Source organism: Oryzias latipes, chromosome 10 (genome assembly GCF_053564925.1).
Source record: "Oryzias latipes strain Hd-rR chromosome 10, Olatipes_Hd-rR_3.1".
Taxonomy (NCBI): domain Eukaryota; kingdom Metazoa; phylum Chordata; class Actinopteri; order Beloniformes; family Adrianichthyidae; genus Oryzias; species Oryzias latipes.
Window position 1 is genome coordinate 2,241,064 of NC_136246.1, and position 24,228 is coordinate 2,265,291.

A 24,228-nucleotide genomic window follows, 5' to 3' on the forward strand; every position below is an offset into this window, starting at 1 on the left:
TGAGTGTCCAACTTTAACCCCAACAGCTTGTGTCCTGCCACATTCAGCCGACAGCGCATTAGCCCAGCTTTACTGTCCTCCTTTTCATTAGGACCTGGCCCGATGGAAAAGTCGTAGGAGGAGTATATCTCAGGATCTCATTAAAAAAGAGGAGGAGAGGAAACTGATGGAGCAGTTATTGACAGGACATGTGGACATTTCTCAGAGGAGGAGAAGCATCAAGACTTACAGAGAGATAGTCCAGGACAAGTGAGTGAATGCTCCAATGCAGCAACCTAAACATGTTTTGATCTAAATGTTGGAGTTAGCCAAACAGCACTAGTGAGCTTAAAAATGTATCCAAAGTCATATTCTGATTTGATTTGTCACAAAATGTTGTATTCGATGTTGCAGTGAACTGTTTTAATGGCTGATATTTTCCAAGTAAAGATAAACACTTTTAAGTAAATCCTGGAAAAAAGAAGAAGAATGAACTGAAGAGCCATGGCTCCCCACATAGATTCATACTCAGATCGAGATGAGGTGAGACTCACAGAGATCTCTATTAAGGGGAGATGCTGACAGAGTGCTCACTAACATTAGGGGGTATTTACTAAGACTCACTGTAAGATGTGTTACAGGCCCAAACTGTAGTACTTATGTGAGAATTTTACTAGTGGTGTGTGGATTGTGAACACTATGCCAATGCAGATATGCAATGCTTGGAGAGAACAGAAGGAGTTCATGGGACAATCCAACCTGTAACCCATGAAGATAGTCTGACATATTTCACACACAATGTGCTCTGTTTTCTGTGACACAAGCTGTAAGGTGGGGATCTCATGTTACTGAAGCGGACTTACTCCCTGCAGCCTGTATCTATGCTGATGATTAAGCATAATGGCAGCAAAAGATGGGGTTCTGGCAGCGGTCAGGGCTCGCTTCAGCTGCCCAGAGCGCATAGATGGAGAGATGGAATAGCAGAAAAGCAGACTGTAAGCAAAACAAACATGCAAGGTTGGAAAAAGTAAGAAAAAAAGACTTCCATATCAGCCCTTAACTCATCCAAAAGTGTTGAACTATGACTACATAGTCTTTGTTTCTGACTGAGCTGAAAAAAGGAAAATTGTCTGAATTTGTGGAATCGACATCTTTTACTTGGAATATATATGCAGCCATTTGTTTGTAAAACTGTATCAGTTTGCACCTGCCTTTAATGTGCGCAAAAAAATAGAAACAAAGCATCTGCTGCAAGGCTGCTTCACATTTGATAAATCCCATGTTTCGTTAATGCACTTCATGTCTTATTTATCTTCATGTCTTCTTGTTCAGGGAGCAGCGTGAGGAGGAGCTGCGACTGGCATACAAACAAGCTAAAACTCCAGAGGAAGCATCAGCCATCCTTCACCGTTATGCACAGCGTTTCTCCGTCAGTGAAGCCGTACTGGAACGCCTGCAGCTGCCAAAGCTCCTGGACCGCAGCGTGTCCGCTGACCCTTCCTTCCCAATCTCTCTGTCAGCCTCTCCCACAACTCCAGATCCTTTTGATGAAGACCCAGACGGGCCCTTGAAATATCTGCGACAACATTCAGCACCAACTCCAAAGTTTACGTCAACACTGGAGGCACGAATAGAAGAGATTCCCAAAGAGCCACCGTCCCAGCAGAGACTTCACGTCCGCTCTCGCTCATCGGAGCCGCCCTCAACCCGAGCCCTATCCCCCAAAGCTGTGCCTTTGCTCTCCCCCAAGCCTTACATCCAGTTCCGACCTGCTGCAGCTGAAACCAGGGACAGCAAGGTGAGGCGGGCCGGGCACCAACAGAACAGGCCTTACACTCTGATGTGCAGGAAGGAGAAAGGGTTATGTTTATTAGTGATGAGAATATAGAGTTCATTCATGAAGATGTGTTTCTTTTAGAGAAAATACCATTTGGACACCGGTTCAGGTCTTCAGTTGCAATGCTCTTGCATAAAAAAGTGAACCTGGTTAGCATGAAGTGTGTGTGTGTGTAGGGGGGGTATTTGTGGGGTAAAAATCTTAAACTCTAAATTAAATGTACTGTTTCCACGTGGTGAGAATGTGTTGTTAGGTTGTTATCAAAGCAAACGGAACAGAGCACTTCTGTGGAATGTCTTGTCTGGAGTCAGACAGGAGCCTGGGTTTGAAAGGAGCCCTCTGTTCTCCGTGGACTTAAGAAGCTGAAAGGAGGAGCCTCTCAATGTGAAGTGAACTCCCAGTGCACAAAGAGAGCTGGGACTGGCTGCTGAGAGCGATGAGAGCCATGTCCTGAAGTCCTGCATTCACCAGACTTTGCTTCTGTGTCTTCAGTTACCTCACTCACACTCTGGTTTCTGCCAGAGTGTGAGTGACACAGAGTGTGTCACTGAGGCCTGATGAATGGATGATATGTGAGAATAGAGGAAGAGGAGTCAGCAGGATTTGAAATGCACTGAGTTTTTTTCTCATGTAGTAAATTACTATTTAAATTACTATGTTGAAATGAGGTCTACAGGGGGCTCAGGGGGCTGTTCATGCAGCAGCTCATGCAGCTGGAAGTGTGTATAATTTTGAGTTTAAACGGAGAGAAAGTGGCAGGGGCACAAGGCTCCTGTGCAGGCCATGACTGGGGTCAGAGCTTTCCTTTTTTTTGTTTTTTAGACAGGACGTGTACTGCAGGTAAACGGTGAAGACAGCATTGGTGCTCCTCACATGAAGCCCCAGAGTGAGGAGAGAGAAACTCCTCACTTCCAGGCATCTCCCTCCTCGTCTGGAAACAAGGCTTCAGACACCTCAACCCACAGTGATGAAGGAGGGAGGCCGTCCTCGACAACGGCCTCTCTGACAAGCTGCTGCTCTGAGGCAGCTACCCAGGACATCCGCCAAGAGCACGCCATTGAGCGCTCCACACCTCCCAGCCGCCCTACTTCACTCCCAGAGGTCAGATGAGTCTACAAATGTGACTGCTTTAACCATCACATTTACTTAGCTTTTCAAAGGTTAGTTATTCATTTAGTTACAAAGAGCATTGGAGTAATTATGAGACTGTAAAATGTCAACATTGCTTTCCTAGATTGAAAAATGACCTACAGATTTGAAGGACGCAATTATTTTGGCCCTGCAACAGACAGGCAACCTGTTTAGGGTGAAGCTCACCTTCACCCAGCAGTAGCTGGGTTGGTTCCAGGAGCCCCGTAACCCCGAAGGGGATTCAGCGGGTTCAGAAGATGGATGGATGGATGGATGGATGGATGGATGGATGGATGGATGGATGGATGGATGCATGGATGGATGGATGGATGGATGGATGGATGGATGGATGGATGGATGGATGCATGGATGGATGGATGGATGCATGGATGGATGGATGGATGGATGGATGCATGGATGGATGGATGGATGGATGGATGGATGGATGGATGGATGGATGGATGGATGGATGGATGGGACCAGGATCCTAACCCCTCTTCTGAGGTGGTCTCGGTTAGTTTCCAATCAGACTGAGCTCTGAGATTCCTCAGTCTGAATACAATCCCTTCCTGTGGTGGAACAACTGACACAGACTCAGTAACTCATTGAAATGTGGTCGGATGAATGCCGGCTCATTAAAACAATTTTTAACGTAACAAACAGTGCTACTCTCTGTTTTCCCAACAATCTATATGTGATAAACACTTATCAGCGTACCTTCATCCCCGTCGTCTCCTCATCACTGCAGTTGCTAGCATCCTCTGAGTTAAAGAACACACAGCACGTCTCCTTGCCAGTAACCGCCTTCAGCACGTCTCCACCGTACCAAAGTCATCAGTAAAAGGTGTTGTTCCCGAAGTTCCAAACTGGTAATCAACATATAAAGTTTTAACGAGTTAACTGTCTTGATGAGAAAATATACATGGCAGCACAGCAGTCTTTCTCTGCATCATTAGCATCTTGAAAACATCCTAATAATAATGCTTGTAAATGTGTTAACTAAGTAATTTAATAAACCTTGTTAGATTTATTGTACTAATAAATGTCTTACTAGCACCCTATAAATTCATTTATAATGCTTGTTAATGTGTTAACAAAGCTTGTTAAGGAATCTTAATATAAAGTGTTACCAACACATTTTGTAAAAAACCCACACTTAAACCCAAATCCGTCCAGACAGGCAAAGGGAATAGTATCCCACAATCCCTTGCGGTGCCGATCTAACAGCAGCACCAAAGTTACACCTACTTAATTGAATTAATTTGAATGAAAGCAAAATAACTGTCTGAAAACTCCGTGTTTAAAACTGACTTAACAAAAAAAAGATTTTTAATTATCTTAAGTGAAGCAAATAATTAAGTTAGATCAAAGTAAAAAAGTTTATCTTTCCAACATCCATACATGGTCTAATCACCCAATCATGGTGGAAAAAGTATTATCTGAGCTTCTTCATCCACTAAATCATCTTCAAATGCACACGCCATGCTGCTTCACCTCTCTGTAAACACACTAACCTTCAACTAAACCTGCTCCAGACCAGGTTATGTTCAGAGCATGAGTTGCAACGGCAACTTGACCTACCCTGAAACATACCTCTATTTCTGGAACCGAAAACTGAGGTTATCAACTTCCTTAGCCTCAAACTTACCGTGGGAGCTAGCATAACCTGCTTTCTGGAATACCCCCCTGAACCTTGCATTTGGTCTGTATTCATACCGTCATCAAGCAGACCATTCTGTTACGGACCAAAGCTTGTAAACAAAACCACGTGACTAAAGATCTCTTCAACCATTGGCCAGAGAAAGACTGCTAACACGCTAACCTGCCCACCTTTGATTATGAAAGGAATCAAAGATGGGCAGGTTAACTAATGTCCCCATTGGCTAATAAATCTGTCAATCAAACTCATCAGCAAAACAGGCGTGCTCAGTTTCAGCCAATTGAATGGCCTCTTGGACTTTGCTTTCACACAGGTGACGAAAAAAGCCCCGCCCATTTTTGATTCTTTACCGGTCGGTCGTTAGCGTGTTAGCTTTAGCATGGCTCCTGTAGGTTTATTGTCTTCGTTCTTTAAAAATCACTTGCTTGTGCAACTTTCTTGTGGACTTTGAAGCAAGGCAACAGTGGTTGAATGCAGTTGGCATTGAATCCAGAGAACTGTCTCCTGGTGATGGGATTTGCAATGAATGTTTCACTCAGGATAGATGCTAATACTTTATCCTATTAGCTATGATGCTAGTCATCCAACACCAGTATATGTGTTTTTTTTTTTTTTATTCATTTGTCTGAATTAAATTATTATATCTTTTACAGAACAATTTGTGTATGTTTAGTCTGTTTTAATGTCATAATGTTCTTTTTACAATCTTTATGCTTTGTGGTTGTTTGTGGTAAAATACGTCCACACTTTAGATGAGGTGCTGCAAAACAATTAATAAACTATTAACAAAGTTAATTAATACATTTGTGAAGCTTATAAGCAGTTAAGTAATATGGATTTAAAAGACAATGGTCTGACTTTAGATGTTAATAAATCTTATTAACACTTTCAGGTATTTGCAAGGCATCTATAATGCTAATAAATATCTTACTAGCATTTGACACATTAATAAAGCCTATTAATTTGTTACGTTAGTTAATAAAACTTATTAAGCTTATGAACACTTAGGCTTGTGTCAGGCATCTATAATGCTAATAAATATCTTAGTAGAACCCCAAACAATAATAATACTTCTTAATTTGTTAACAAAGGTTGTTAAAAATCTTATTAAGCTTATTAACACTGACACATTTGTTAGGCACCTATAATATCAGTAAATGCATCATTAGCATCTTGAAAACATCCTAATAATAATGCTTGTAAGTGTGTTAACTAAGGAATTTAATAAACCTTATTAGACTTATTGTCCTAATAAATGTCTTACTAGCACCCTATAAATTCATTTATAATGCTTGTTAATGTGTTAACAAAGCTTGTTAAGGAATCTTAATATAAAGTGTTACCAATGTGTTTAGTTGTTTAGCTGTTTTACTGTGTTTTACCGTGTTTTGCCGAGTTATTTTGTCCTACTTTGCTCAAGTCTCTGCACCATGAGGGAGAGGGAGGAAGAGGATGATGAGTTTATATAGCACCCCTACGATAATTGGCATATTAACTATGTCAGAAAATTCCTAAAAGAATGATCGCACGTAGCACATACTGTTTTGTTCTTTTTATTGTTATAAAAATGAGGATCTGCCGGATCAAACTCAGACATATGAGAGTTCAAGAATTTTTATTTCATTACGATGGAAAAAATATTAATTGAATTGGAGTAATATGACATTTAGTTAAATAAATATGTAAATTTAAGTTGTATTAACAACTATAGAGTTTTATAGACGTAAGATATTAGGTTGAATAAATTTAACTCAATTACCTGTTACCAATAGAAGTAATTCATTTAAGTTGGCAACATTGGATAAGGTATATATATGTCACATGAAAATGGAAATAAGATCAGAAACTCGTGCGTTTACTTTGTTCTTCTACTACAAGCAGAAACTCTTTTTTTGATGATGCAGCTGTATTACTTTTTTGATGGGCGTATAATCTTCATACGCCGTCATTAATCTCAGACTCCGTCTCACTGAAGTATAGCGCTTTCTTTTGTTCTCCACGCGTTTCCATGGTGACTCGGGAAATCGGCGATCCATTGAGAATGTCTTCATGTACCTGCTGTGCACGAGCATTAACCCAGGGTTACCAAGTCGAGCGTAATTACGCTAACTCATATCCGGTCTTTTGGAACCGACATACCCAGAGTAAGCAAGTTCAGGCGGATTTCAGCCAGAGTTCAGGCTTAAAGTCAGGCTAGTTTAAACATGCTTCCTGGAATACCACCCAGGACTCAATCCGGAGCAAAGCATTTCTCCAGTCTGAAGACACCCTTAGTTTGCACCTCTGTAGCATCCAGGCAAAATGGAGAGGAAAGACAAAAGCATAAAGCAGTTAGATTATATATATATATTATCAAACATGTGACGACTAAACTGAACTCCTGTAATCAAAGGTGCAGGCAACCTGTTTGCGGAACATCTGTGGTGGAGTTAAAGCTGCAAAGTGATTCCATAAGCTGTTGACAGATGAGGGGGACTTTGGTTTTCTCTCTGCGTCTGTAATGTTCTTCAATTTAGGATCCTGGCTGTGTCTTAGTTTCCTTACAGTTTTTTTCTTGACTGAAGAGACCTGGTCTTTAAATCTGCATCCATAAAAACACATAAATGAACTCTTCTCAATGGATTCCCCTTTGTGGCTCTTACAGAAGCTGCAAACGCCAGATGGAAGCTTTGTTGAGACTGTGGGTCACCCCAATGCACCGTTAAACACTACAGATCAACAAGCGCCACCTGCAGGTCTGAGTCCCACACTGCTCCCCTCACACCTTGTGGTGGATTTCACAGTGGAAGAAAGTACCTGCTGCACACAAAATACAATCCATTAAAGTTAAGCCCAAAGAAAATGTCACCTGCGGTTTGTTTTATTCCTCAGAAGCCAAACAGGAGCAACAGAAAACTGAGCTCACCAGTGAAAATCTCTCAAGCCTGATCCGGTCAGAAATGCACACACAGAAAAACAAGCCCAAAACCGCAGCGGTAAGTCTGCAGAAAACTGCTGAAACGAGAGCAACTGAACCACAACCCAACATGGAAACCTGATTCTTGTGTTTGAAGGAACCCTCACAAACAGAGACGAAGCTCAGCTTGGAAGCTTCAGCATCGTTTGGATATCAACCCTCGAGGGAAACTCCAGCAGGTGAACAGATGACTTTACATGCACATCCAGAGCTTCTTATTAGTGAATCACATCGTTTCTTAGCTTTTCTAAGCTTAATGCTGTTTTGTCTCTAAGGCCAGAATGACTTGACCGTAGCAAATTCGGATGACACTGATCCTAACTTAAAACACCAAGAAAATGAACGAGCAAACCCTTTTTCTAATTCTCCATCATACACACACTCAAATCAGTTGTTTATTTATAGAGCTTAGAATTCAAATAGTATTTTTTCACTTCTATTAGGTTTTTTTCCAGAAGTCCCTTTCCAAAAAAATCTGTTTTTGAGGGAGTTGTGCCTGATCAAGGCAGCAGAACAAAAACAGGAATCAGATACATGTTGTTCACCTTCAAAATAGCGACAGTCGGTGATCGAAGCGTTAATGGACAACCCCAAACATGAGTGCCATAGCATCTCCTTCAACAATCTAAGACCACATGGTGTGAGAGCATTCACATCAGCTTCTTCAGTTCTCAGCTTGTCCATTCCAGCTCCAGCTTTGACCTGTGTCCTGTTCGTCCTCCCACCCCCCTCCCTTCCTTCCCACTTTCCCTCTTTTGTTTTCCCAACCACACTTTTTCATTTGGCTTTAGACTTTGAAATCAGTGTCAGGTCTCTGCAGGCAACCAGCAACCCTAAGTTACGCTGGGAGTTCTTCGCTCTGTCAGGTAAACCTCTGCATTCATGGAGAGCCTGTGTCTGTTCTAAACTGCTGGTGAACAGGGTTTCCATTTGTCACGGTCCTCAACATGTCCCTCACTTCCTGTTTGTTTTTGTATCCCACATTTTTCACTGAGGATGATGTTTTCTCTTTGTGTGTTTTGACGTACACCGTTCTGTGATCATGTACCTGATCAGTCAGTGTGTTATTCAGTCCCTCCAAGATTTTGCTATGCTGCAATTGCACCAATCCTGACTCAGCAACTTTGTCCAACCACACCAACTTTGCCACAACTTTGGTCAATCACTCTCATTTTGAACAAACTGTATCCACCAATCTAGTTTAGAGACTGAAACAAATACGTCATCACTAATCAAACATGCAAAACGACCTCACTTCCCCCTGATGGTAATGACTCATAAAGTCTCAGTAAATATATATCAAAATATAAACCATTATGGGTTCAGCCTAGTGAACAGGAAAACTGTCTTAAGAATACATTTCCAATGCTAACACTTTGTACTCCATTGGTTGAATAGTTGTAATATTTCAATGTTTTCCTAATAAAACTTAGATATTAAAAAAACATGCAGCACATTCATCATTTCACTGCTGAAATGTTTGATAATGGTTCATTTTTTTTCATAAGAAAAGTCTGAATCTATCAAAATTGTATAAAAACTTAAATGAACAGATTTTCATCAATATACAAAGATCATCAATGCAAACACAAATAACATCCAGCAGAAAAGCGGCTTAACAGTAGGAGACATAAAACACAAAGGCAACGTACAGACTCATGTTTTCAGAGTTCCTGGTCCTGGTATTCCATCTTCTGCTGATTGACAGCCATCCTGGTTTAAACAGAGTTTATAGTTCTCTACGCTGTTGTGTCTGCAGACATTAGATTCAGGTCCATATCCTTCTTCAGCTGATATCAGCTGCGCTGAAAGTTGAGGTCAAGTTGTCTGCAGTTCAAAACTCTCTGCTGAAAATCAGGGTCTCTTCAGACTTTTAGAGAAAGCGATGAATCCAGGCGTCATATTTCTTGAAATTATATTTGACTCTTTGATTTATTACTGCATTTTTTTAGCTCAGACATCAGTGATCAAACACTTCTCAAAGTCCCTCAGTTTCATAATAAAGTAAATAGTAGTAATAGTAATGAGACAAAAACATAGACACAGTGATCCCAACACGAAAAAGAAAAAACATGCAGCTATGATATTACTGTTCCAGTTTTACAATTGCTCTCACACACACACACACCCACACACCAACACACACATGTGTATACTTTTTTAATAAATCACTGTTTCACAAGGAGTATCATCAATGCTGTGCACTGCTTGAGAGGTTATATAAAGTTGCATTTTAATAAACAATTTAACAAATAAGAGAGACAAAGAAACCACTTTTAACTTGTACATTATGGAAGCATTTGTGTAGCATAATTCAAAATAAAAGTCAAAACCAGAAATGCTTTTATATTTTCAAAATGAAGCTGCATCAAATTACAGTAAACCCTTGTTTTTCGCGGGGGTTACTTTCCAAAAAGAACCCGTGATAGGCAAAATCCGTGAAGTAGAAACCTTTATTTTTTTAAAATTATTATACAATTAAATACTCTATTATACATTGAAAAGAAAGAACAAACTAACAGGCTGAAGCATTTGTTTAATAAATCAAAGTACTTAAGAAACGTTTTTTTCAACAAATAACTCTGTACTGTACTGTCAAATAATAATTTTAATCATTAATGTGAACAGAAGGCTTCAAACTGCAGAGATTAGCCCCGCCCACCACGACCCGAGTATTGAATTAAACGGGAGAAAATTTAAAATGATTATGAAAAAAATACAAAGTACAGTGGGACAAATAGTGACTCAGGTGTATTTCACTGCTCTTCAGACTGAGCTGCTGCATCCTGACTCCGTTCTGCAGTGTTTTCTTCTTTTGAAGCCCGCGGTGCAGCTGTGTTTGTTCAGGAGAAGAACACAGTGATAGGCAGTTGTTGCTCTTTTTTCTTTGGGTTTTAGAGAAACTCGAAATTGCTAGAGAATTTGCACGTCCGTAATGTAAATTTGGTAAGCTACGTACGTGTACATATTAAACTGCAACGTTATTGACGCACAGGTAGAGAAGAAGCAGAGTGACTTTTTAGCCAATCAGAATGCAGAACACAATGCACGATGCAAATCTGTGAAGTAGCGAAACCGTGAAAAGTAAACCGCGTTATGGCGAGGGATCACTGTATACAAAATTAAAATGAAAAAGCAATCCACCAAAATGCTTTTTCCTTTTCTACTTCAACACCGCTTATTCTGTCACTTAATTAAAATGATAAAGAAAATGGTATTTGACATTTCATTTTCAAAAAGTTCTCTGGCAAATGTGTAGCAAAATTCATTTAGAAATGTCTAATAATCATGACAGTAATAAAGCACATATAGAAGATACATGTTGGTCCAACAAGCAAACGATAAATGTTTGATTTAGCATGGTGAACTCTGCTACAGCTGTTGATGGGGCTCCAGCTGTCGTCTCACAGCAAAATCAGCGTGAATCTCAGGAGACTATCTGCTCGGGCTGCAGCTCGAGCTGCCGCAATGAGCATCTTGGATGTAAATATGTGGGAATTTGATGCAGCTTCATTTTGAAAATGAAAAAGCATTCTGGTTTTGACTTTTATTTTTAATTATGCTACACAAATGCTTCCACAGTACATCCCCCACAGCCACCAAAAATATTATTGAAAAATGTTCCAACTTATATTGCCAATTTTTTGAAAAGGCGGCAGTTTTTTCTACATCAAACTACCCCAAAGATCTTGGAGGGACTGAGATCAGGACACCAATCACATAGATCAAAAATGATGCCAGAAAGGCAGACATTACCGTTGTTCCTCCATGATTGTGATTTCTACCAAAAGCGACGTAGCTCTACCCTATTATTTCTGAGCACTCATAACTATAGTCATTTTGTGTCTGATCAATCCAAGCATTGCTTTTAATTTCCACATAAATTGTGGAATACTTCAAGCATTTCCTGTACATAATACCTGGTGAACTTGTGTTTTTTGTTACTCTTTCATTTCCTGTTGGTAAAGCAGCTCATACTAAACTGCTGCTTTTGCAGTGTGTCCCATTAAAGTACTTGTATCGCATAAATCCAGAGCGTTCTGGTTTTTTCTAATGAATGTTTCCTTCCCCACAGAGGACGCAGAAAAGGATCAGTGCAAAAATGTGAGTAAGATCATCAACCAGATGGTTACTGCTTCACTTCTGAGTAAACACGTACAAAATGACTTATCAAAGTCATGTAGATCAGGATGCAGACATGTCTACGGTTTCACAGCAATGTCTGAGGACCTGCTGATCACTGTGTCCTTCTGAAACACATTTCCTGCTCATCTCTTCTTTTCTCATAAACAGCACTGTCCATTTGAATTGGATCACACACATGCAGCAGCAGGCAGTGTTCAAGCTTAGGGAAGTTTAGCATGGTCTTTCAGTTTCATATCTGTTTTAAACTTCCTCTCTAACTATTTTTGATCTGTTGTAACATCATTCCTAGTCTATTGGTGTCTATTCCATCACAGATAGAACGATGACGTTTGTGGTGAAATTTGGACAAGAGTGCAGAGAAAAACACCAGATGAGGATTTCAGGATTTATTAAAATTATGAGAGCATTGCATTATGTTCTAATTAGCTCTGGCTGTGAACGTTTCTTTTCTCTTTAAAGCATCAACCTCTGTATCAAAAATCCTCTTGCCTTTCTTGTGAATCATTTTCCTGGAGACACGCCCACCTTCCTGTCTTTGCTCAATAACTCACGTTCAAACCCCGTCTTCTAATTTGTCGCTCACTTTCTTTGCAGCTTCATCAGGAAATCGCTTGTTTTTTCTTCTTTTTCTGCAGCCGTCTTTTAAATATCACCCATCTGCTTGCACCACCTTATGCCACCTTACAAAAGTTCAAAAATCGAATGAGCGTTCCTTGGCCATCGCTAAACTGGCTCACAACACAAATGCCACAGACACCCGGCATCCGCGCAGGGGGGTGGGGGTATATCTTTAAAGAGAACGGCTTCAGTTAGACACTGGCCACAATCGGAAGATATATGGTAACCTGTAAGTTTGAGCTGCAGCTAGCATTTCCACACGTTTACAGAGTTTAAACATTCAAATTCCTCTTCTGGGATTACTAACTATTTTTTATGTGTAAGTGAACTGGATTTAGTAATATAGACTGGATCCAGTAAATCTTCCGTGACCCTAAATGAGCTTTTTTGGCCTGGCCTCAGCTGCGTCTGGTCCCTTCTGTCTTACAGCTGAACACCCAGCTAAGATTGATAGGAGCGGCAGAGTTGTGGATGTAGCATGGCGAATGAAGAGGCTGTAGTCCCTCATCTCTGTCTCTTTCTCTGTCTTCTGTCTTTTTAGTAGGAGTCCTTTACCTACCATTGGAGTTGTGGTAGAACAAATATTCCTGTCATCTCCCTTCTCTTCTTTTTGTGGTGAATGTTTGTGTTCAACTGTTTGAATGGATGGTTGTGAATGTGTGCATGTTCATGTGTGTATCCGGGGCCAACCAGGTTTCAGTGCCGGTATTTCCCCAGGCCAAGCGGGAAGACCGCTGGTCTTGGGACCCGGATGAGGAGCGAAAGCGTCAGGAAAGGTGGCAGCAAGAGCAGGAGCACATGCTGCAGGTACACAGTTTACCTTCACGCTCAAGCATGGTGCATGAGTGTGCAAGAATAGGTTCTGGATCTCAGACTACAGAGCAAATCCGCCCATGTTTGACCTTCTGCCTTAAGCATATATCTGAGTCTGGCTTGCTGCTTGCAGAAAAAACAGTTTAACATTTTAGAAATGTATAAAGTTGATTAGGTTTGATTAGGCTTTTCATAGGAAGTAACTTTTCTACAAGTTCTGAAAGTTTGGTAATGAGATTGGCCAGTTAAGTTTTTCTAATTTATGGACTAGCCTAGTTCAACAGCAACTTTCAAACTGACTTAAAAACAGTCACAGACGGATATAAACAATCTAAAAAAGCAAAAGTATTGACTCATCTGCCTTGACTCACATTTGAACAGCATTTCCATCCCATTCTTAACCCATAGAGTTCAGTATGATGTGGGTCCACCCTTTGCAGCTGTTACAGCTTCAACTCTTCTAGAAAGGTTGTCCACGAGGTTGAGGAGGGTTTCTAGGAGTTTCTGACCATTCTTCCAAAAGGTCATTGGGGAGGTCACACACTGATGTTGGTGGAGAAGGCCTGGCTCTCAGTCTCTGCTCTAATTCATCCCAAAGGTGTTCTATGGGGTTCAGGTCAGGACTCTGAACAGGCCAGTCCAGTTCATCCAACCAGACTCTGTCCTCCATGTCTTCATGGACCTTTGCTTTGTGTTCTGGTGCACAGTCATGATGGAAGAGGAGGGGGCCGCTCCAAACGGATCCCACAAGGTTGGGAGCATGGAATTTTCCAAAATGTTTTAGCATCCTGAAGCTTTCAGAGTTCCTTTCACTGGAACTACGAGGCCAAGCCCAAGTCCTGAAAAACCAGCCCACACCATAATTGCTCCTCCACCAAATTTCTCAGCTTGCACAATGCAGTCCCACATGTAATGTTCCCCTGGAACCACCAAACCCAGACTCATTCATGAGATTACCAGATGGAAAAGTGTTATTCATCACTCCATATATATATATATATACACACCTGTGGCCAGAACAAGAGATTAGGTCTCCTGATTCTGATCATTTGGATGGATGAGCCAATACTTTTGGTAATGTAGTGTATGACTGGTTAATAAGGAGTCATTCACTAAACACAGAAAGAAAAAAAGTTACATCTTAGCTATGATTGTGTCTGAAGATGTCTGCTGGAAGCATAAATCAGTGCTTTTTCATGGATGAAGATCTTGTTTATTTTAGCATGGTTTGAAGTCTTTTTTTGAAAAATGGAATTAGCTGAAAATACTTTAGGATGTTTACTCCTGCAGTGGATCTCAGACATATGCTGCCTTTACAAGTAATGTAAAATTATATTTAAAATGGCATTTAAAAATTCACCTTATGAACAACACTACACAACTACAACTACACATTCTCTGTTGTTTCCAAGCTCTCCTAGTGTTTATTTTTCTTTTTTTTGGCCAATCTTTTTGAAGGCATCTCACCGCCTGTAGTCTCGGCCTGACCACTAGATGGCGCATTGTGCAGTGAAAGCTCATCTGTTGCAGTGATACTGCAGCTGTTTTCATCTCACGCAGGCGCAGAAGCTTCCAGTTTGACTGCTGTTGCTGCTGACCTGATCGCCCTCTCTCTCCTCTGACAGCATCCAGAGCATCTCAGCTTGACATCAATTCACTGCTCTGATGATCAACTCATTGATTTTATTATTTATAATGCAAACATCAATCAAGTGCATTATTAATAATAGAACCTGAATTGTTGTTAAGAATAGATTGTTGGCAGCCAGTGTGGGGAGTGGCTGCAGTAGATGTGCTCAGCAGGATGAAGGTTTGGTGTACGGTGTTGTCATTTTCTGCCGCCTTGCTTGTTCTGTCATGTCTTAGCATGTGACTTCTGTCTTTCATTCTTTGATATTTAAATCTCGTTTTCTTGTTGGGTTGCTGCACAAACTTACAAAAAATTAGTTCAGATGGGATTTTTAAGGCCATGGAGTGGGACTTTTACTAAAAGTGTGTGACAAAAGTCAAGGTTGTGCAGAAAACTCTGGAAGTCTGCATGGTTGTTGGACTCATATTTTGTTCACCCTGCACTGCTTGCTTATTTCTATAACCAGATATTAAACTTGAGCTTTGTTAACTTCCTTTAAGTTGACTTTGGAAGAAGGATTCAGAAACAGAAAAAGGCATTTTAATAAAAAAAACACAATTTTGAAACCAGAAACTTCTTCATTTTATCTGTTGTCTTTCTAAATCTTTTCCAAATTCTTTGCAATATACCATATGTCTGTTGCTGTGGAAACAGGAGAAGTACCAGCGAGAGCAGGAGAAGTTGAAGGAGGAGTGGGAGAAAGCGCAGAGGGAAGTCATGGAGGAGGAGAGGAAATACCGTGAGGAGGTGTGTGTTTATGCTGAAGGGCAAACCTGATCCCTGACATTTGATAAAACCCTTGTTAGAGGCTGTGTCCAAAAGCCCCCCCTAACCCCTGAATTTAAAAGCAGTTGGGACACCATGCTCACTACTTTATGTTTTTTTAAACGGTGGATATGATGTCATCGATTTTACGAAGTGAAAATCTAATTGATACGAGCGTTTTATGACGATTATTTATGAGCCCACTGTCTTCTGAAGATAAAAGAGAGTATGGTTTATTAATTAATAAATGTAAATACATTTGTTTGGCCACAATTGTTCCGACGCAATGCATTGTGGTCTATATTCGCCGATCTAGTGAGCATTGATGCACACTGGTTTTTTGCAGAGACTTCTGGGTAATTGATCTATTTTGGAATTGTAGATTGGGACAGCACTACAAAATGGCGAAGGCACTATATAGAGCACTATGTAGGGTTTAGGGAAGGAATTTGGACCCAGCCAGAGACTGACTCTGGGTAGAAATGAAAGAAAATGCTCATTTTGTAGAAGTCCTGCAGCTAAAAAGTTAAAGATGTTTGCCGTCATGTGAGCAATGACTAAAAAACCTTCCCAGCTGCTTACCCAGCGATAAGGTAGTTGTTGTTTCTCCCCTAATGACAGGAACGAAGGATACTGGAAGAAACGGTGATGCCGCTGACGCCCCGCTCATCAGCCTTGCCCTCGCCCAGCCGGGGGGAGCTAATGTCCTCCTCTGGGGCTCAGGACACAATCTTCCAGTCACAACCTGAGCGAGAACACATACAGGAAGTGCTGGAGGGGCAGACAGTGAGTCCTTTATTGATTGTGACTTTGTCATCTGTGACGAGAGTAACCGTAACAACAGCCCAGGGCACCACATGTAGACAGCAAAGCCCTGCCAGGGTAAAACTGGCCCCTTTTCCAGGGTGAACTGCATGGATGTGCTTGTTCTTGTGTTAGAATGCACCAGGCGTTGGAGCTGGTTAAAACGCCGCTTCATAGGTTGATGGCAGCAAATCAGCATGTTACTGGTGTGAGGATGAACAGACATGAAGGTTCTGTTTAAACGTAGCTAGTGGGTTTTCTGAAGCCGAAACATTTTGGAGAAAATCTTATATAATCCAATTCCTTTTTTTATGACTTCAACTTTATTAATTGTTAAAGACAAAATTGCAATATTCCACTCAAAGACAGAATGCACAATTAAGATGTAGTTCACTGTGGAAAAAAACAACCCCATAACTTCCATACAAAAGAAAAATAGAAAAGACATACCAAAAACAAAACAAAAAAGACAAATAGATGCCAAATCTGACAATTATCCCTAATACATGGATACATAATAGTAATAATAATATAAATGTCTTTGACCTATGTGTTCAAAATAATGAGAGCATTTATTTTTGAAGTCTTCCACTCTGTTCAGTCATCTATACGATAGCCTCTCTAGCACTGCAAGCTGACCCAGAGAGGTCTACCAGTGGGTAAATGATGGAGTCGATGGGCCCTTCCATTCTCTCACTAACAGTTTCTTATCCAGCATTACGGTTGTTTGGATCCTCTGAGAACATATGATCCAATTTCTACATTGAAAATTCCATGAGTGACAAGTTTAGATGACACAAAAGGGCAGTTCATTCAGTCCTAGAACGCTTTAAAATATTGTTTTAACTAAAGTCAGGATGTTCCAACCTGGTGATGTGAATGAAAATCTGGCTAGATCACGAAGTTCCAGACACAATCGGAATCAGATGTTGTCTCCCGATTAGGGATTGGATATTTATTTTATTAAGATTTTGACCAGTGCTGTATATTTCAAGCTTATTATCACAGATAAATACTTTACTTGAATCATTACATTTTATTTCTTCGGAAGCTATTCACAGATTTGGACTTCCAGTATCAATTACTCTTTTAATAAATGTTTAAAACTGACAGCAAGTGTCTCGATTGGTTTTTCTTCACACAAACAAAAACCTACTAAGACATTACAAAAGACCAAAGAACAGGTTTTTGTTTTTAATGAGAACATCAGTGAGACGGCTGTCAAGTGACGGCTACAAAGTACAAGCTCAGGAAAAAATGATCCAAATATATATTTTTAAAAACCGCCCCTCTCACCCTCATTGGGTGGTTTCTCCTCCAAGCTCGGGTCCTCTACCAGAGGCCTGGGAGCTTGAGGGTCCTGCAGTATCTTAGCTGTTCCTAGCACTGTGCTTTTCTGGACTGAGAGGTCTGAGGTCTTTCCAGGTATCTGTTGTAGCCACTCCTCCAGCTTGGGGGTTACTGCCCCGAGTGCTCCAATTACCAGTGGCACCACTGTCACCTTCACTTTCCATGCTTTCTCCAGTTCTTCTCTGAGTCCCTGGTATTTCTCCAGTTTAGATAGATAGATAGACAGATAGATAGACAGACAGACAGACAGACAGACAGACAGACAGACAGACAGACAGACAGACAGACAGACAGACAGACAGACAGACAGACAGACAGACAGACAGACAGACAGACAGACAGACAGACAGACAGACAGACAGACAGACAGACAGACAGACAGATAGAAAACAACTGAAATGAATAAATGGTCAGATTGATATGAACTAGTCATGAATATTTGTCATTATATTTAAAAATATAAGAAATTTATCATTAATCATTCATTAAATTATTATTTTTAAGAATTGTTAATGGAGATATAAATCATTTATGATCAAAAATGTTCAATAGTTCTGAAGATCCTAAAGCTTCAATCACCAAACTTTCCCCACATGACTAATTATGATCTATTTTTACTAGTTACTAGTAAACTATTCTTTCTTAGTTGATAGTGGCATTATTTGTACTTGATTGTTCAAGTTACTTCACAGAAGTGCTCTGTTTTAGTGTTAAATGATAAAGGAAAGTTAATCAAATAAAAATTGGGACAAACCTGGATGTATTTATTATTTGTTCAGTTTTTAAATTTGTTACAAAAGCATTGGATTGAATCTTAATATTGGCAGATTTTCCAAATCAAATGACTCAGAATCTGCTTGGGGCCAAAAAAAGCCTGATGGGGAGATCTTTAGTTTAAAGTAACTCAAATGAACCACTAAACAGGAAAAAGTGCTGCTGGCTCTCGTGGATGATTATAATTTTTTTTCTTTTTATTTCAAAGATCTCAGACTTTCTGGTCTCATTTCTTAAAATGTTTATCACAATGAGTTTTGGTGTCTACATTTAGCTGAAATCTGCTAATCATGTTCATGAATCATGTTCTTGTTCAGTCCTCATATTTGTGTCATAATGTCCTTTTGTTAGCTGTTACAGAACCTTAGGAGGTAGAATAGTTTCCCTTCCACTGGAAGTGTGCTGATCTAATGCACTTTTTTCTCTTTTAAAGTGTGCTTTCATCAGATACTACCCCTCACATCTGCTCCACGCCTGTCAGTTTGCATTGGAGGATAACAGAACATTACTAATATGAGTCTTATTGAAATAAGAGCTAATGAATGTGAAGTGTAAAGTGTGAGTTGAGCACGTGGAGAGAACCCTTAACTGCAGCTTCCATTGAGTTTACTGAAGTTCTAGTAAAAACTCTGTTGGAACATCCTTTTGTGTGATGGCTGACAGAGAACCACAGAGGAGAACAGGAGGAGTGACATCAGCACCGCTGAGGAGAGCTCCAAAGCTGCCAGAAGGTTGGTGAAGGAGGCTTGAAGCACGGAGGCTGGACATGTGCTCAGATCTGGGAATTTGAAACCTCCTCTTTGCTCATCAGCTTGGTGAGTCAGAACAGCAGTCAGGCAGAGAGTTCTGGTCGCCAAACACCTTTTCCAGCCCAGTCTTCAGCTCCAGTGAAGACGCCACATGTGCACACGGCAGACAGCAGCAGACCCAGCCGGCCTGCAGGAGAGCAAAGGTTTGTTAGGGGGGCAAAAACTCTGAAAAAAGGGGCTGATAAATGGCTTTCTGCATGATGCTGTTCAATATGTGAGTGTCTTTTATGAACTGCTAATGTCTGTTGTTCTGGTGTCTATCTTTTTACCACTTCCTCTGAAAGTTGTTGTGATCTTCTTTTGCATTTCCTCAGTTCATCATCTGTCCAGCAGGTGGCATCTTTTGACTGCATTTTCCTCCATGTTGCTTTATCACAGGGATTAACATTCAGAGTGAGAAGGATATGTTAAAAGCATTTTCATTCAAATCTTGCAGACGTGTAGTGTATATATAAAGCTATATTTTACAAGACAAAGTCAACTGGGATACACAACATCCCTGAATATGGTTCACCCTGCTTTTACTTTGGTTGGACTGTGTCTACAGCCAGTAGTCTCTGTACATGTGAGCCATCATTATAGCTCATGTTGCTGTCCATTCCCAGGAATGACCTGATGGGTTCTAGCGTAGGCCACAGCTCCCCAAAGCCTCCTGCAGCAGCAGACGCTCAGCCTCCAGCGCCCAGCAGGTACAGCATCACAAAGAGCCCTCAGCCAGAGGGAGGGGCAGTGTGCAGCCTTCTGCGTCTGCTGTGTTGCTCACATTTCTCCACCCATCTCATAAGATGTAGCACTACGGCATCAACCCTCCAACCTGCTTGGAATTTCAATGAGGACGGAGGAAAGAAACAAAGCTTTATCTCTTTTTACTCTAAGAATATTATGAGTTTTCTTTTCTTTGGTGGTAAGATATAGGCATAATTATAACATTAATGTTACTTTAAAGTTCAAGTGTTGCTATTTTAGTTCAAATTCATTAACCTGTGAGGAGAACAGGAGAAGAAGTGAAATGACTGTTCAATCCATGCATGATGAGGTCAAAGGCCGTTTGATTGTGTCTCCTGCAGGTCTGTCAGTGGGAAGAAGCTGTGCTCCAGCTGCACTCAGCCATTAGGGAAAGGTGCAGCAATGATCATCGAGACTCTCAGTCTCTATTTCCACATCCACTGCTTCAAGGTTGGTGAGGAAGACGAGGCTCATCCATCCAAAGTCTGATTTACCTCCAAACACGGACAAAGGGCCGTCGAAGCAAAGATGTCTAACGCAGTGAAAGGAGAAAGAGAGAGAAAGAGAAAGCAGTCTCTTTTATCTCCCCTCCTGTGCAGAAATAACTTTAGCTAGCTGAGGACAGACTGGACATCAGCTGAACCTGGTCTTGGTCCATGGGACGTCCTGAAGCTGTTTTCTGCCTTACTTCCTTCACTCTCAACGTCTGCCCTTTGTTGACTCTAAGGATATGCTGACAGTTTAGGAGCAAATGTTGGAGTTGAATCTGTGGTTTTTGTCTTCAAGGTTCCTGACTTGAACTGTCCCAAACACAAAATGAAGAATCAAACTTTGACAGAGAAAACAGATTCTGATCTTTTTTCAAATATCTGCTTCATTCCTTTGATAAGTCCTTATAGATCCCACCTCTTCGGTCCAAAAATACGTGTTAGCATTTCTAGATATTTGATCAACTAATAATCCTATTTTCATTTCATAATAAAACACTCTGACCTTCTGATGTTGGAACTGAGAGCATAGAGTTCTTCTTCTTCCAGCATTTGTAAACAGGCTGTTTTCTCTGTCCAGTGTGGTCTGTGCAAAGGGCAGTTAGGCGACACAACCACCGGCACCGACGTCCGGATCAGAAACGGGCTCCTGAACTGCCACCAGTGCTACATCCGCTCCCGCTGTGAGTCTCCTCCCACCTTTCATCCTCTGTTTAGATTCTTTTACTCCCATTTTACTTCATGCTCTTGTGGAAACCAGCTTGATTCCTGGCTTTGGTCAGGTTCCAGCTTCACTGCAAAACATCTGCTTCCCCTGGAAAAATAAGCAGCTCAGACAATCTTTACGTCAACAAAACACACCGAATCCCATTTCTGAAAATGTAACTGGAGATTTTGTGTTGGTCATATTTATTGACAATAAATACAAGTGTTAATTTTTTATTTTTGAAAAACTTTGAGCCACATTTTCCTAAAAGAGCTTTTTAAACAGTGCAGTGTGTCCAGTCTGTAAGGCCGATCAATGGGAATTTGGATTTCTTGAGTTGGAGAGCTGCTTTTTTGAAGCTGCAGTGAAAGAATCAGACTGAAGCATCAGTTAGACACAAGAGACGGAAGATACTTTTGTAAAGAAGATGATTTTTCACATAGATGACTTTCCATATCCTCTCCCACTTCATGCAAATATTTGGGTTTCAATAACTCTACAGCAGTCAACATCATTTTAGGATAAAGAACCCTCTAAATGAAATCCTCTTTCTAAGGCTCCTGTGTCTTCATCTCAGAATGAGCCCGTTTTTCCTCTCTTAGCTGTGTGTCCTGTAACATCTGATCTCTGAAAGGTAATTGTGATTTTTTTTTTTAAGTTTGGGGTTCTTTCTCTTCTCTTCTCTCTCTTTCTGGTTATTTAGCGGCTGGACAGCCAACCACATTGTGATGCTGAACTGGAAAGCATGGAGTTCAAAGAAGAAACTCATCCCAGATGAACCATCTGCAGCGTGTCAGGATGCTTGCTTCCCCTGCAGCCCAATAACCACCGGAAATTCATTATGTTAACAAAAATGGGGTCGAGGGCAGTTGACCATTCAAGACAATATAGTTTGTATTTGTGTCATCAGATCTGTGGGTCAAATCTGGATTTGATTGGTCCTTGTGCAACCATGTTTAATCCCACAGCAAGACAGATGTCACTCAGAGACGGCCATGTTGGAAATAGAGACATTAGCAGGTTTCCTCAAGCTGCAGGTGATGAGAATCCCAGAACCGCAACAGCAATCTGTTGTTCTGAATTAGAATAATGCTAAAGTTTGTTTTCCTGTTTGGGTGAGTCTTTTGGCAGAAGAGAAACAAAGAACAACCTGGATCTTTTTAGGTCTCCACTGGCTGAATCTGACAGTTACAAATTTATTTAATTCTCTTCAATCAAATAACAGATTCAAAGAAACAGAAGCTTCATTTTAAAGGTGCAAAGTTTTCACTTTTATCTAAATATTAATATGATATGCAATTAGTATATTTGTAACCTTTTCCTGTAATGCAAAGGTGCAGAATAGATGCAGGATGTTTGAGCTGCTTCTGTACTTCTGCTGCTCCAGGATCAGTTTGGAAGGATTTGGATGAGCAACATAATGTGGAAAAAACAAACAGCTGTTTATTATTTTTGGTTTGAAGTCATTCATTTGGCCCAAATCACACCCCATAGATGTAAACGGTCATTTGGAGTCCTTCATTACTCCACTTTAAGCTCCTGAACATTTATTGTTTTAAAAGCTCCTGCAGCTGTGACAGCAGCTCCCTCCCAGAATGGCTCCAGTGCAGAGAAAACACTCACATGTTCAGATGTGTGTCAACTGATAGGACTTTAACTTTCTTAAGTTGTAATGATTTTGGGTTATTAAAGTGTAATAAACATTAGCTTTGTTGTCTTTTAGATCAGGTCTGAGTGTAAGTGTACAGTAAGTGGAGTAAAAAGGAGGAAATGTGGGTTTACCCCAAATGTTTCTACTGTGATGGAGACTTCTGGATGCTGGAAGAAAGGAAGTTATTTTCACAGTCAAATAGTTCCTTTGAAAAGATTTGAAAATACACAGTAATCCCCAGATGTTTCATTTAGTTACACTGCAAAGTAAAATGGACACATACCGGCAGCTGCTGCATCAATCTTGACCCAGAATACCAACTTAAAACAATGGCTACCAGCTTCACATTTTAACTAGCTTTCTTTTCAGTAAAGGAAAATGTTGATTTACAAAAAAACCCTGCATGTTTAAGCTAAAGCCAAAAGAATTACTAACCTGGCTCTCCTTCTGCCACCTGATCCTCGTCCTCCAGCGGGTGTCGTCTCTCTCAACGGCTGCATTCTTAAGCTTTGGTTGTGGTTGTGTATTTTATCTTTATCCTTATTTAGTTCTAAATACATCTCAGTTGGGTCTCTTGCGCTGGGATCTTTGAAACATACTTCTTTAGTGGAAAACAAACATGTTGTGTGTCTGTTCTGTATTTATTGTAAAGATTTACCTAAACACTATCAAGAATGTAGGTTCATTTAATGTTTAAATGCAAGGGCGTTTGTTATGACATATTTTATGTTTATAAATAAAATGTTACAAACTAGTATGGCTTCTGATTTTCCATTTTTCAATATGCTATAAAAAGTCTCCCATAAAGATTTATTGTTGTGGAATGGCAAACAGCTGCAGTATTATGCCTTTTTAACAACCCTGGCTTTGACAAATAATAACCCAAAGTAAACCGAAAACCTTTAGTTGTGTTGACTTCCTCTGAGAATGTTAAACAGAGCTACTGCAGATCCTTAAAACAAGAGTGGCTGAAAAGAGAAATCCCACCACCTCTAAAAAGTGTTTAATGTGTTTGGGATTATAAAGGAAATACAAAAATACAGCCACTTTGATTGGTGACTATGTAAGTAAAATGTATTGAATGAAATGTAAGCTGTTGACATGGTTGAATAAAGCTCTGGTTCTAAATAGAATGTAATAAAATCTTCTTCTTCTTTCTCTTTCGGCTTTTCCCATCAAATATTTGAAATCGGCATGGCCTTTAGTCATATGTTTACTTCACTTGTCATAGGCATTAAACTGTTGACAGCACGTACATTTCTCACTATTTTTCATCAATTTTGTTTCTATGTATAAAAGTATTTGTCCACGTGTTTATGGAACGGCCCAAATGAAAACGGAATGTCTTCAAGCGGCTCAGAAGGCTGCAAGCCGCGCGCCGGAGC

The 24,228-nt window shown here is 40.4% G+C and overlaps 1 protein-coding gene across 20 annotated transcripts in view; it reads left to right on the forward strand.

Annotated features, from left to right (window-relative positions):
• Positions 1-23,597, forward strand: part of LOC101156235 (LIM and calponin homology domains-containing protein 1) — a 101,129-nt gene extending 77,532 nt beyond the window's left edge. For 4 of the 20 annotated variants that reach the window (XM_023959453.2, XM_023959460.2, XM_023959463.2 and 1 more), the window contains 17 exons: positions 92-249; positions 1,312-1,777; positions 2,639-2,917; positions 7,252-7,399; positions 7,479-7,582; positions 7,661-7,742; positions 8,355-8,429; positions 11,639-11,667; positions 13,021-13,134; positions 15,425-15,517; positions 16,157-16,321; positions 19,127-19,194; positions 19,275-19,415; positions 19,878-19,961; positions 20,340-20,448; positions 21,067-21,169; positions 21,896-23,597. In XM_023959453.2, coding sequence (XP_023815221.1) covers positions 92-249; positions 1,312-1,777; positions 2,639-2,917; positions 7,252-7,399; positions 7,479-7,582; positions 7,661-7,742; positions 8,355-8,429; positions 11,639-11,667; positions 13,021-13,134; positions 15,425-15,517; positions 16,157-16,321; positions 19,127-19,194; positions 19,275-19,415; positions 19,878-19,961; positions 20,340-20,448; positions 21,067-21,169; positions 21,896-21,921 — 2,244 coding nt within the window. In that variant the 3' untranslated portion in view covers positions 21,922-23,597. Of the gene's footprint in view, positions 1-91; positions 250-1,311; positions 1,778-2,638; positions 2,918-7,251; positions 7,400-7,478; positions 7,583-7,660; positions 7,743-8,354; positions 8,430-11,638; positions 11,668-13,020; positions 13,135-13,548; positions 13,700-13,738; positions 13,865-15,424; positions 15,518-16,156; positions 16,322-19,126; positions 19,195-19,274; positions 19,416-19,877; positions 19,962-20,339; positions 20,449-21,066; positions 21,170-21,895 lie in introns of those variants that run through there. The other 16 variants (XM_023959455.2, XM_078953810.1, XM_078953807.1 and 13 more) reach the window with 12 other exon arrangements.
• Positions 23,598-24,228: the final 631 nt, after the last annotated feature.